Below are 11906 nucleotides of genomic sequence, written 5' to 3' on the forward strand. Positions count from 1 at the left end.
CTGCTAAGAAACTTCTTATCTGGGGTGGCTGAGGAAGTAAATTATTCATTAAGGGCACCTACAGACATATGAAGGTATCAACATTCAAAGTGAATTTTTTTTTTATTTTTTAAGGTCCAAACAGTGCTAAACACATGGGCAGAACTGGTCCTTGTAATCTATTGACAGTCACAGACACAGCAAAAGGAGATATGTGAGGAGCAAAGGTCCAAGGTCCATTCAGGGGATAGGTCTGAAAGCAAATCTGGAGACAATTTGCAAGCACAAGCACAACGGGTCAATCCCACAGATGGGCTGGCTACCTACAGGGCAAGTCTGAGTTCATCCAGGAACAGAAATAGAGGTGGAGACCCCCACTCCTGCAACAAAGCTCAAACCAGGACCAATAACCATGGGCTGAGTTGAAAAAGGACCATGTGCAGGGAGTGGGTGGAGGCCCCAGGTGGGAGTGCTCAGGGATGTTAAGACCCTATTAGTGCCCTCAGGCCCCACGCAAATATTGTGTCTTTTCCTTGTTCTCAGGGATGCTTTTCATTCTTGAAATCTTGTCCACTCATGAAATATAATACAAAAAAAGAAAAAATGAAGAATTTAAAGCAACATCCTCTTTCAAGTGACATCTATCTTTTCATTTCTCCTCACAACACCAGCATGAAAGATACTTCTCCTGGTAGAGTTCTTGAGAAGTATGTCTGGAAAGATCGGAATCAGATCCCTTTTAAATCTTGACCGGGTCTCTATACAGAAAGTTTGACCGAAGATATTAAACATATTTTTAATATGTTGGTAGATAAACAATTTATGGAGGCACCATCCAAAGCAATAGAGACCTGTAACCTGAAATTAATATCACAAAGACTTACTAGATTCTATAGGAAGAGTAATTTACCTTATAGGTGTGCAAAATTAACAAAACTGATTGGATAGGTGAGATACCAGCGCAAGTTTGCTCCTGTTGATCCCAATTGCTAATGTTTTGTTTATCATAGATGGAAGAAGAATTAGACAGGGACAGTTATGACAAGTTTTCTGAAGTATAGAATTTACAGATCAATAATTAAACCAGTAGAACCCTCATCTGCTGTTTATTCAAAATAAAATATAATAAAATAATAAAGCATAATCGATTAATTTACAGGTACTAATTACCAAATAAACTAAGCACAAGACAAAAAAGCTGCAAAACAGTTCTAGTGGTATATTACATTTTATTTTACAAAACATAGCTGCCTTGAAGTAAATCAGATTAACATTCCTGATCTTTTTAGTCTTTTTTTTTTTTTTTAATTATTATTATTTTTACATTAATTTGGGGGAATGAAAAAATCCTTAGCAATACATATACATTAAAATTTTCTTCATTATCACTCAGCACAAGTTACACCAAATGCACCCACAAATATTAAGGCCAACCACAGGTAACAAGTTCAATCTATTTTTCATATTGCTATGAAAGCTGCAAGTTGTTTTTGTTTTCAAGGGCCTAGATGGCAGTGTAGTTCTTAGTGTAATTAGTCAATTTGATCTTCTCTGGGAGATAATATTAACAGAGAGGTTTTCCCCATTGCTAGACTTCAGAAAAAAGTTCTTTTTCTTGCGTAGGAGATGACTATATTTCGCATTAGCAAGCCACATTTCACATTTTGAAAAAAATACTATCCCAGTTGTACCCAAGACAACAAGACATGTAAGTAAGCCCAGTACAACAAAACATACCACTTGGCTTTTACTGAGCAAGGGATCTGCATTTTGGATTGTTTCTTTCATTGTTATTTTCAGGATTTCTTGTTCTTGATGATGCACTGATCTGTGATGAGCTTTTGGGGGTAGCTTGTAATTCTCGCATACGCTTTGCGCCTGTATTCACTCCAAAGAGACCTTGTGTTTTGCTGTGATGTTTGCAGGTTGCACCAACAAATTCTGGCTTACAGATACATTCAATCCTCCCTGTGGTGTGTTCGCTGCCATTGTCCCTCCATTCTCACATGGGCCACTGCACAGAATATGACACGGCTGCTGCAGAGCTTTTCCGTATAGCCATGGGGACAAAACAGCTGAAACCCGCCCAATATCTGTACACGTTGCTCTCATTTTCACATGGGTTGGATTCACAGTCATCTCTATCTATTTCACAGAAGTTGCCAGCAAAACCAGAAGGGCACAGACAGGAAGCATGGGGTGCAAGACCATTGTCATCGATGCATGTTCCTCCATTCTGGCAGGGTGAGCTAGAATAGAGAACAAACACATACATACACAGAACTGAATCACAGTCCAAGGAAAGAAGCTATTAGGACACCCTTTGTATAATAAAAGGAAATGGTTTTCTTCATAAGAGCCAAAAACTAATGCAAATCTACTAAATTGGTCAAGTTGAATCAAGAATGAATTTATTCAACAGCTTTGTCAATACAGATTATAATATCTTCTGCCAACCCTTCAGACAGGATTAATATACCACTGTATAAATCCAACCTGAAGAGCTGTGAAGTGATTTTAAGTTATTTCAAATATTTTTCCAAATTATGTTTCCTAACATTTTCATAAGCTTAGAGCTATTTAGCTGAGCAACTGTTTGGACAAGACTGAACAATGACATTAGCAGCAAGATTTTCTTTTCCACCTGATTATTCTTAAGACAGTCTCCATATTGTATCGGCAGAGTGGATTTTTTTTGTATTGCCTCTTTGTTGCTCCATGACAGACAAAAAATGTAAAGATAAACAGATAATTTTTTGCAAACTGTTGTTGAGCAAAGGATTTTGAAAAAAATATTAAAAAAAAAATTTAAAAATATACATGAGATGGTGTCAGCATTAGCAAAGCAGCTGTAATGTGAGAACAAGATGAGGAAACCAAATGTTTCCAAACCTTTTGAGAACTTAATTATGAATAGCCTGGTACTATGTTTTAAGTGATGTCAAGTCACTTTTTTTTTTTTCATCTTTGCAATGTAACTGTGCCTTACCAGGTGTATGGCCAAAAGATAGGGCCATCTACTGACAGAAAAGCACAAAAGCTGCTAATTCAGTGGAGCTATTCAAAGCAGATGTAGTCCTTTAACTGGCCTTGTTGGCTGAAAAAGGGTCTGGGGTCATGTGTTTACAAGTAAAGATCAAAGCCACTTTCATGGCAATTCACTGTACATGAACAAAGCATTTAAAACTTACCTTTTAAAAATGGATCTGAGGTAATGAGAGGCAGCATTACACTTGACAAAGCTGACTACAAGCCTATTTGACTAGTTTTCCTAACAACTATAAATCTCTAAAGACATACAGCACAGTACCAGGATACAGCTGAAAAGTCCAAGCATTTTTTACGTTACATTTCCAGGGGAAAGCCCTAGAGGTACTGAACATCTGCAGCTTTGTGAAAGCTGACATTTCACATTTGTCAGTGGCCATTACAGATTCTTATATTGGGATACAGAGGTTTAAGAAATCTGTTGATGCCTTGAGTGAGGCAACAGTGAAAGGAAAATAAGCGCCTGACTACAAATGGCCCCTGAGCACTGGTGGGATAAGGCTGAGCTACTCAAGTGCCCAGTTGTTTCCATGGGAATAGCTATTGTACAGACCACCCTGAGCAACTCCGGGTTTTCTGCAGTTTGAAACAATTGGTGGGCACTCATAAGGAGAGATAGACTACTGTGGTAAAGAGGTCATCTGCCTGTTTTTTCACTACTTACACACACACACACACACACACACACAAACCCCTCTCTGTCCTCTCATATTGTCCTTCACTGTAACTGTTACCTGGAAAAAAATGTTACCAAAAGATCGCACTGGAAGTCTGGAAACTGTATTATGAAAGCAAAATGAGTTGTCGCTAGACTTTGATATAGCACTTACTGGGCCAGTCTGGTGAGAACACGAGGTGCTCATGCAAATGAGAAGCTTTGCTACAATCACCAGCCTCTCTGTATGCTATAAGAAAAATATGGAACCTGTAGCTGTACAGTCGTTGAGTTATTGAATGGTTATGATCTATCTTGGAGAGTCTAGCACACTCTCTCGGCTTTAGAGGTTTCATGGAAAATCAGAATAACTGTTTTGGATCTGACAATATGCAGAAATTGGAACCCTCACTTGCAGGTCAAATTGCAGAAATGTAGGGAATTTGCAGGGAAATTGAAAGAAATTGCTGGAGAATGTAAGCACAAAATGATTTTTTGCCTAATTTTTATATAAAATGATTTTTTTACACTTTCTCATAAGTATAAAAAAATAAAAACTGCTTAGAGGAAACATGAAAAATTTTGAAAATGAATTATTTATTTACTAATGAATCTCATTTACCTATTTTTTAATATGTTTAAGTGAATGATATTAGTAATCTCCTTGAATACATTCAGTTACTTCATATTTAAGTAACTGATAATAAACTGTAAATAACTGATAATAAAAATATTTATATTTAACATGCATTTAAGGCATGTTCAGCAAGGGTGGTGCATGAAGGACTTATTGTGGAAACATGGATATACCACTTCTTTGCTTTCCAAATACTCTGCCTTCATTTCAGAAAGCACCTTCTGGTTCTCTGCTTGAGACCAGATCTTCAAAGCATCACACAGACATCTCTAACACAGATACACCTGGTAGATTCTGTAGACACCAGAAAAATTACTTTGATTTGTGAATTGGCTTGGTGCTATCTATGAATATTAACTTAGGAACCAGTGGCAGTAGTTAGTAATATCAACATTTTTAACTATGCCACTGATACAGAGAGGTAGGATACAGAAGTGGGATGAAAGTGAGATGACCTCTTATGATAAGGTCTCTTCCCAGGATGTGAGGTGCACTCTCCAGCAGACTATAAAATATTAATAGACATGTACTGCTTATAGTGAGAACATTTTTTTTTTCCACTACAGCTGTCTTCTGCTCATTTTCCTCATAAAGACACAACTTCCTAGAGAAAAGGAATTGCTGTTTCAAGAATGTTGTTTTGTTATGATTTTTTTTTCCATGATTTCCAAACTATTTAATGAGTATTCAGTTTGAACTGAGAGTACTATCACAAAGGTATTTATCCACATGGAGAAGATCCCACAGTCTGCTCTTCTCCAGGCTAAATTATCCAGCTCTCGCAGCCTCTCCTCATAGGAGGGGTGCTCCAGTCCCTTCATCATCTTCACGGGCCTGTGCTGTACTCTCTGCAGTATGACCTCATCCTCACGTAGTGGAAAACAGAACTGAACCCAGTGCTCCAAATGTTTCTCACCAGTGTTGAGCAGAGGGGAAATATCACCTTCAACCTGCTCCCAACCCTGTTCTAACATCTTACTTCTCTTAGAGAATGGAAGGAAATTCCCTCCCACATCCTCTTCTCATAGAATTGAGATTATCTCCCTCAGTAAACCCTTGACATACCATCTTATGTATGGTAAGAAAATGACAGGCTGGTGAACTAGGTGATTTTGTGCAGAAAGCTTGTGGGTTGGTTATGGTTCGTATTACTGTACCTTGATTTTGCATAAAATTATCCCTCTAGAGGTGATCTCACTAGAGGTGAGAACATGTGATGGCAGGTTACTACTTACTAAAATCATGGCAAGGCATAAATTCATCACAACAAAGTGTGCAAACTATCACGTTTAGTACTCAAATTATACACATGAACTCATATTTTTAATGTGTAATTTTTTACAGAATAACTGAACAGATTTGCAAAGTTTGCTAAAAATATCAGTAACTAAATAATTGTCCTAGCAGAAGAACTACATATTTTAGCGTAGAGATATCTTCACTTAGCTACGAAATCTGAAGAATGTTCAGTAGGAATGTAGATTTTAAATTCACACCAGAAATCAATATTTACCCATTAATAATGCAAGGTCCTTTTTTGAGATGGCAATTTTTTCCTGTAAATCCCTGGGCACAAAGACAAATATATCCTCCATCACCAGTCTCTATGCATGTTGAGTTATTGGTGCAGGGCTTTGCAGAACATGGGTGAATATCTGTTTAAAAACAAACAAAAATATTTTTTTAGTTGTATTAAAACACTTTTGAATAAAATGAAAGCTGAACTGTCAGCAGATGACCAGAATCAGGGCTCAAATAAAGTTAGGAGAAAGAATCTGTAAATAGTAAAGAATAGTTTAAATAAAATGTACATGTATCTTTATCTATCGTTCATCCTGCATTGAAGAAAGAACTTCTAAGGGGCATAGTCATCCTCTTACAGCCTTGGCTTATCCATAAACAGAATTGTGATAAAGTAAAACGGAACAGGGAATTCTCCCCTCTCCCTGCCCAACAACCCATCATTATGTGCTTATAAACAAACATTTCATAACAACAGAGATCAGCAGATTACAAAGTCTCTCAAGAGTTCATCTTTTGGCTTGGCTGCATCTAACCCTTACATAACTGTACCAGAATAGAGAGCTGTATGGTGTGTTTTCACCCAAAGTCACACATCTAATTTTCTTTACTGTTTCCCTGCTGAGCAACTTCCCACTTGAACGATTAGCAATTTTTTAAAATAATTAAAATTAAATAAACAAACAAGTGCATATTTTAGCAAACTAATGGAGCAGCTGCATTGAGGAGCTGGCTGCAAGTTATATGATGTCTCTAACACTTCCGTGTACAAACACATTTTCTGAAAAGATGAAAAAGATTTAAGGGCATTTATATGCTAGTTCCCATAGCATAACATGAAAGGTAAATGATATCATGAGCTACTGCAAAATTTTAACCACAACAAAACACTTCAATAACCTTAGCTTTTGAATATAATCTTCCTTGGATAATGAACTCTATTTTCTAATATGTTCATCTGTTCTCATTATAAGACAACCTCTTTGCAAGCTCTGTGAGTGTAAGCTCCAGTTTTCTCAAGGACCAAAATAATCATGAATGAGGGAAACCTTGCTCTGTGCATCCTTGTTCTAGGTGTACATATACCCAATTTCAAGGATGTTTCCAGAGGATAAGATACCGTGGCTTTCAGGCAGGCCGGTGGTGCAGCCCGTGGCAAAGAGGTTAATCATCAGCATCAACACCAATTTCTCTCTTTAAGTGCCATGCCTGTCCAAGTGGTTGCAATAATAGTCATAAATGATACCACTAATCCTGGTCTACATATTTACAGTGGATCAAACACAACCTATAATCTGCAAGCCTATAAATTATAAGGTATGTCATTCTTCATCTGAGCTGAAAACCAGATAGCCTATGGTAAATATAAAGGCTACATAGTCAGAGGCATTAGCAAACCACTCAATAACCTCAAATAGTTACAGAAAGGAAGTTCCATAACCCATACTAAGGAGATTATACACTAACTCTCCTAGAAAATGGAGAAAGAGAACAACACCATTCAAAGTTACCTCTTTTTCTCTAGTGTTTAGCAAGCAAATAAGAGTGGCTGAGACCGGTATCTATATTTTACAGAAATTTCAGAAGTTAACAGCAGTGGCCAAGTGAATTTTGGACCTATATCTGGGTTTTGCTATCCTGGTGCGTTGGTATTTGCTGACAGCTGGCAACATTAAACAGTGGCTATGCCAGAAACCCCACTGGCAAATATTACTCTTTCTATAGCAGCAAAAATGAGCATTTCAAGCAAATCCCAAAACTAATGACATTATGTCAGCCTCCACAGAAACAATATAAATGTAGCTTTCTAACAAGGCTATCTCATTACACACCTGAAGCTAAAAATTGTTTCCTGTAGCTACAAAATGTCAATTAATGACACTTGTTTGTGAAATTATAATGGTTTTGGCCTCCTGTCATCACACACAAAAACACAGTATTAGAAGAGGGAGGCAAGGAATCTCATATGCATGGTAAATATTGATAGGTTTGTACTTCCATATTTAAAAGATAGTTATGTGTTATAACAATGGTCGCCAAATGAATGGGAACCATCATTTTGTCCTTTTGTCCTTTTCCTAACCTGATCAAGTTTCATTTAGTGATACCTGTTAATGAGTTATAGCAGTCTGTAATGACTTTATACAGCCAGGAAACCAAACCACCACACAACCTTTTGGCAAAGGATGTGGAGATCAGTGGTTGAGCAATTAACCCCATTTTTGGTTAAAGTGCTTTCATGGGTCAGTAGAACAACCTTCCAGTGGCAAGGAAACTAGGACTCTCGATACCTTGTTCTACTTAGAGTAAATAAATCCACTGAGATGAAAGACTTCCAATATAATTTGTGCCTCTAGATGAAAAGATGATTATTTCTTTTTGGCTGAGAATTCTTGCCACATCTTCATGGGGATCTAAATGCAAATTGGCAAAGAAGACTCTGAGGTAACACTGAGCATTGCAAAAAGTAATAGTTTCTGGACTTAAGGGATATCTATTTTGTCTTATAAAACTATCATAATGAATATGTATTAAACTATTATTTTTCCCTAAAGGTAGGGATATAGGTCCAACAGAATTGTTTTCCATCCTAAATACTGGTTGCAAGAAGGAAGGTTGCCAAGCTCAGAAATGTGAAGACCTTTAATTGCTTAGAAGTTCAGCCAGGTGTTTAGATTTTTTTTTGTTTTGTTTTGTTTATTATTATTTTTTAAAGTATGTTCAACTAGAAAACTTCATATGAATTTAATTGTGTAGATGGTACCTTTAAAAAATCTGGTCCTTCATGATCACTGACACCTGATAGAGCTGAGCCTCCTAAGTTGGCAATTGGGAATTTTTCTGTCTAATTTCATAAATCTGGTTGATTGTACACCACAGACCCATTCAGAGGAACCCATTCCCCTTTACTAATTATAATGAAAATCCTTTTGTTTGTTCCAGGTATGAAGACATCAGTGAGAGTATGGTCTAGAAAAAACATAATTAATGTATTTATTCTGAAAGTTTACAGTCACATCTGCACCAGTGCTACTACAGTTCTTGCAAACATACCAGGACTAGCTTCAAACAAAGGAGCCTGAATATGCCTTTGTGTGCAGTTGGTGTGTACAGGCTGCAAATTCTGATGAGAAGGTGAGTGATTACCTAAGCACCTTGCACCAACCTTCATGCCACTGCAAGGATTGCACTACCAGAAACCTTGAGTCTTTTAGTCATCTTGAAAATTTTATTCTATTCATACTGCATCATAATTAACTACTCTTTTGGGTATTCATTGGCAGACCACAGCCATGCTCTACAAATTAGAAACTGTATAACAACAAAAGCCTGAATTTGAAGCAGAGAGAACAAGGTCCTGGACGTTTGTCCTCTTCCAGCTGCAATTATGCAAACTGAAGTGGTGCATGCTTCTGGATGCTCATGCCATTTCTGTCCCCTTGGATATCTTGGCTGAACACTCATCTGTTTATGTCAGCCAAAACAAACCAGCTCAACAAAGTCCAGTTCTTCAAGTTACTTATGCTAATCTGGCTCATTCTGACAGGAAAGGGGTGAGCAAGTGCACTGTGTGCTTATTACCTCAGGTCCAGGAGGAAAGCAGTAGCCTGATTGGACAGACCTTTTTCTCAGTTATACTAATGCTACTCCACTGAATCATCACTAGGTTGAGGAATAAAATATTAATCTAATAAGAAGCATTAATATTGTCTTTCTGTACAGAAATTATTATATATATATTGTGTCAGGTAAATATTTCAAATTATCTAATATAAAGATGTGTGTTTTTTATCAAAAAGACTTATATGACTTCAAGTGAGCAGTTTTTTTTTTTTTTTTTTTTTTGTTAGCATTGTCCACAATGGTCAATATTTAAAAAATTATGAAGCTATGTGCTGCTTGCACATATGCCCAGTTATCAAAGACACTGCATTATTTTATCTAAGTTATAGAAACTCCAGGTTTACATGCTGCTGTCCAGAGTATTTTTTAATAGTTATCCAGAAGGACTTTTGCAAGTCTCCATCACCAGATGGGGCTGTTTCACCTCAGTAGCTCAAGAATAAGAAAAGACGTGCAAACCTATGTCACAGAGGCTGCCAACCCAGCCCTCCTCACAGATGCACTGCCAGGGTTTGGCACAGCTGCCATGCAAACACCCAGGGAAAGGTACACACTGATTACAAAAAGCACCCTGCCAACCAGGCTGACACCTGAAAGAGATAAAAGACAAGATAGAGGCATAGTTTATTTTTAATAAACATAATTACAAGGATGTTCTGCTTTTCAAGGCAAAATAAATAAACTTTCAGATACAAAATTGGACTATGCAGCACATTGGAACAAAAAGATACCTTCAGTGCTTCCAGGATACTAGAAGCAGTTCATCTGAAGAAAACTGTATAATTCAGCGACAAAAAGTTAATAAATGTTAATCAATGTAAAGTCTTACTAGAATAATTAGGCTAAAAAAGCATCTAGATGTCTAAGCTCTACAACTCCAGTTACTGTATGCTAATAGAGTGCTGCTTCACTACAGTACCATATTTTCAGAGGACAAATTGTTTCAGTTTCTGTCTATTTTACAAGGACAATAAATTAATGTAGAAGTCTGTTCCTGAGCTAACAAGCATGTCTGACAGATTTTTTTACCTGCATTCACTGGGAAATTCACAAAATCCATTCACTGGGTGGCAGCCAGTTTTACAGTTCACACCTAGAAAAAGAGATTGTTAATATCAAAATAGAAAAATCAGCACTCAGAAATATATATATATATATATATATATAGTGTCCTCTACACATTATTGGTGTTTTAAAAGAAACCACACTGTATAGTAAGAAGAAACCAGACTGCATAGTATTCTGATAGTATTTGTTACAGGTATGAAAATATGTATTTCAAGTTTCCCAAATGTTAAGTGAACCTAATCAGAAGCATGTTACATAGTGTTTCTATAGGGTGAGTGGAATGATGTAGAGAATGGATTGCAAAAGGATTCATAGTAAAACATGGTAGCATATGCGAAGTAAAACACTACTATACACTACTTGAAAATAGAAACTTCAGAGCAATTCTATAGATACAATTTCACAACATGCAACTCCAGTTGTATTATTTTAGAACTACTTAAAACTCAGAAATATCTTTAGTCAGAGAAAAAAAAAATCCGTGTAAAACAACTTACTTGTGTTAAATTTATTTCAACGTTACATCAGATGAAAAAAAGAAATCGTCACTTTGATTAAATAGTACAAGAATAACTGAATTACAAAGAAGAGGTCTCAGTCTCATTATTTTTTTTTGCCGTTTCCAACTATCAGCACCAAGCGCGTTCAGCGGTATGATGCCACCACTGACACCCTCCACGAGGGGCAGGGGAGATACCCCTCAGACGGGCAGTGAGGACGAGCTCCCTACAAAGAGCCAGGACCCTCAACCGGAGCAAACTTCAGGGGAAGCACCGAGTGCTTCGGGGTGCCGCGGGTGGGCTCCCCCCGCCGCCCTTAGCCCGGCCCCAGCAAACTCCGCCAAGTTTCCCACCCCGCTCCCCGCCGCCCCCCGGCCGGTACCTGGGGCTGCAGGGAGGACGAGGGGCAGCAAGCAGCAGCAGCAGCAGCAGCAGCCGAGGAGCCCGGCGGCACGCAGCCCCATGGCCGGGGAGGAAGAAGAGGAGGAGGCGGAGGCACCCCCGCCCGCAGCGCTGCAGGGGCGGGAGGAGGAGGAGGAAGAAAGGAGAAGAAGGAGAAGGAAGAGGAAGGCTGCCCAGGGTAGACCCTTGCTCAATGCTGGCGCTCCGAGGGCTGAAAGAGGAGCCGGCACCTTGCGCACCCTGTGCGATTGCGGCGAGGCAAGGCTTTTGGGAAGGCTTTTGGGAAGGCTGCGGGAGGAGGGAGGTCTAGCAGGGGGGTTTGAAACACGCCTCTTACCTCGTTGAAACTTACTCCGGCAGTTCACAAACAGCTAATTCAGGGCTTCGGGTTTCTGAAGACTTCTCTGCTTAGTCAGGCACATCAGAGCTCCAATTTTTTTTTTCAGGAAAGACCCCAGCAAAAGCAAGGAAG

The 11906-nt window shown here is 38.4% G+C and overlaps 1 protein-coding gene across 1 annotated transcript; it reads right to left on the reverse strand.

The window, feature by feature from the left end:
* Positions 1-1057: 1057 nt before the first annotated feature.
* On the reverse strand, positions 1058-11663 carry DLK1 (delta like non-canonical Notch ligand 1). Its single transcript, XM_032189026.1, is given in 10 exon segments — positions 1058-1536; positions 1539-1842; positions 1844-1963; positions 1966-1997; positions 2000-2050; positions 2053-2228; positions 5833-5974; positions 9924-10054; positions 10494-10557; positions 11415-11663. Coding segments are annotated over 10 exon segments (1155 nt in total). The 5' UTR covers positions 11497-11663; the 3' UTR covers positions 1058-1483.
* Between the last annotated feature and the right edge of the window lie 243 nt (positions 11664-11906).

This window comes from Aythya fuligula, chromosome 5 (genome assembly GCF_009819795.1).
Source record: "Aythya fuligula isolate bAytFul2 chromosome 5, bAytFul2.pri, whole genome shotgun sequence".
NCBI lineage: Eukaryota > Metazoa > Chordata > Aves > Anseriformes > Anatidae > Aythya > Aythya fuligula.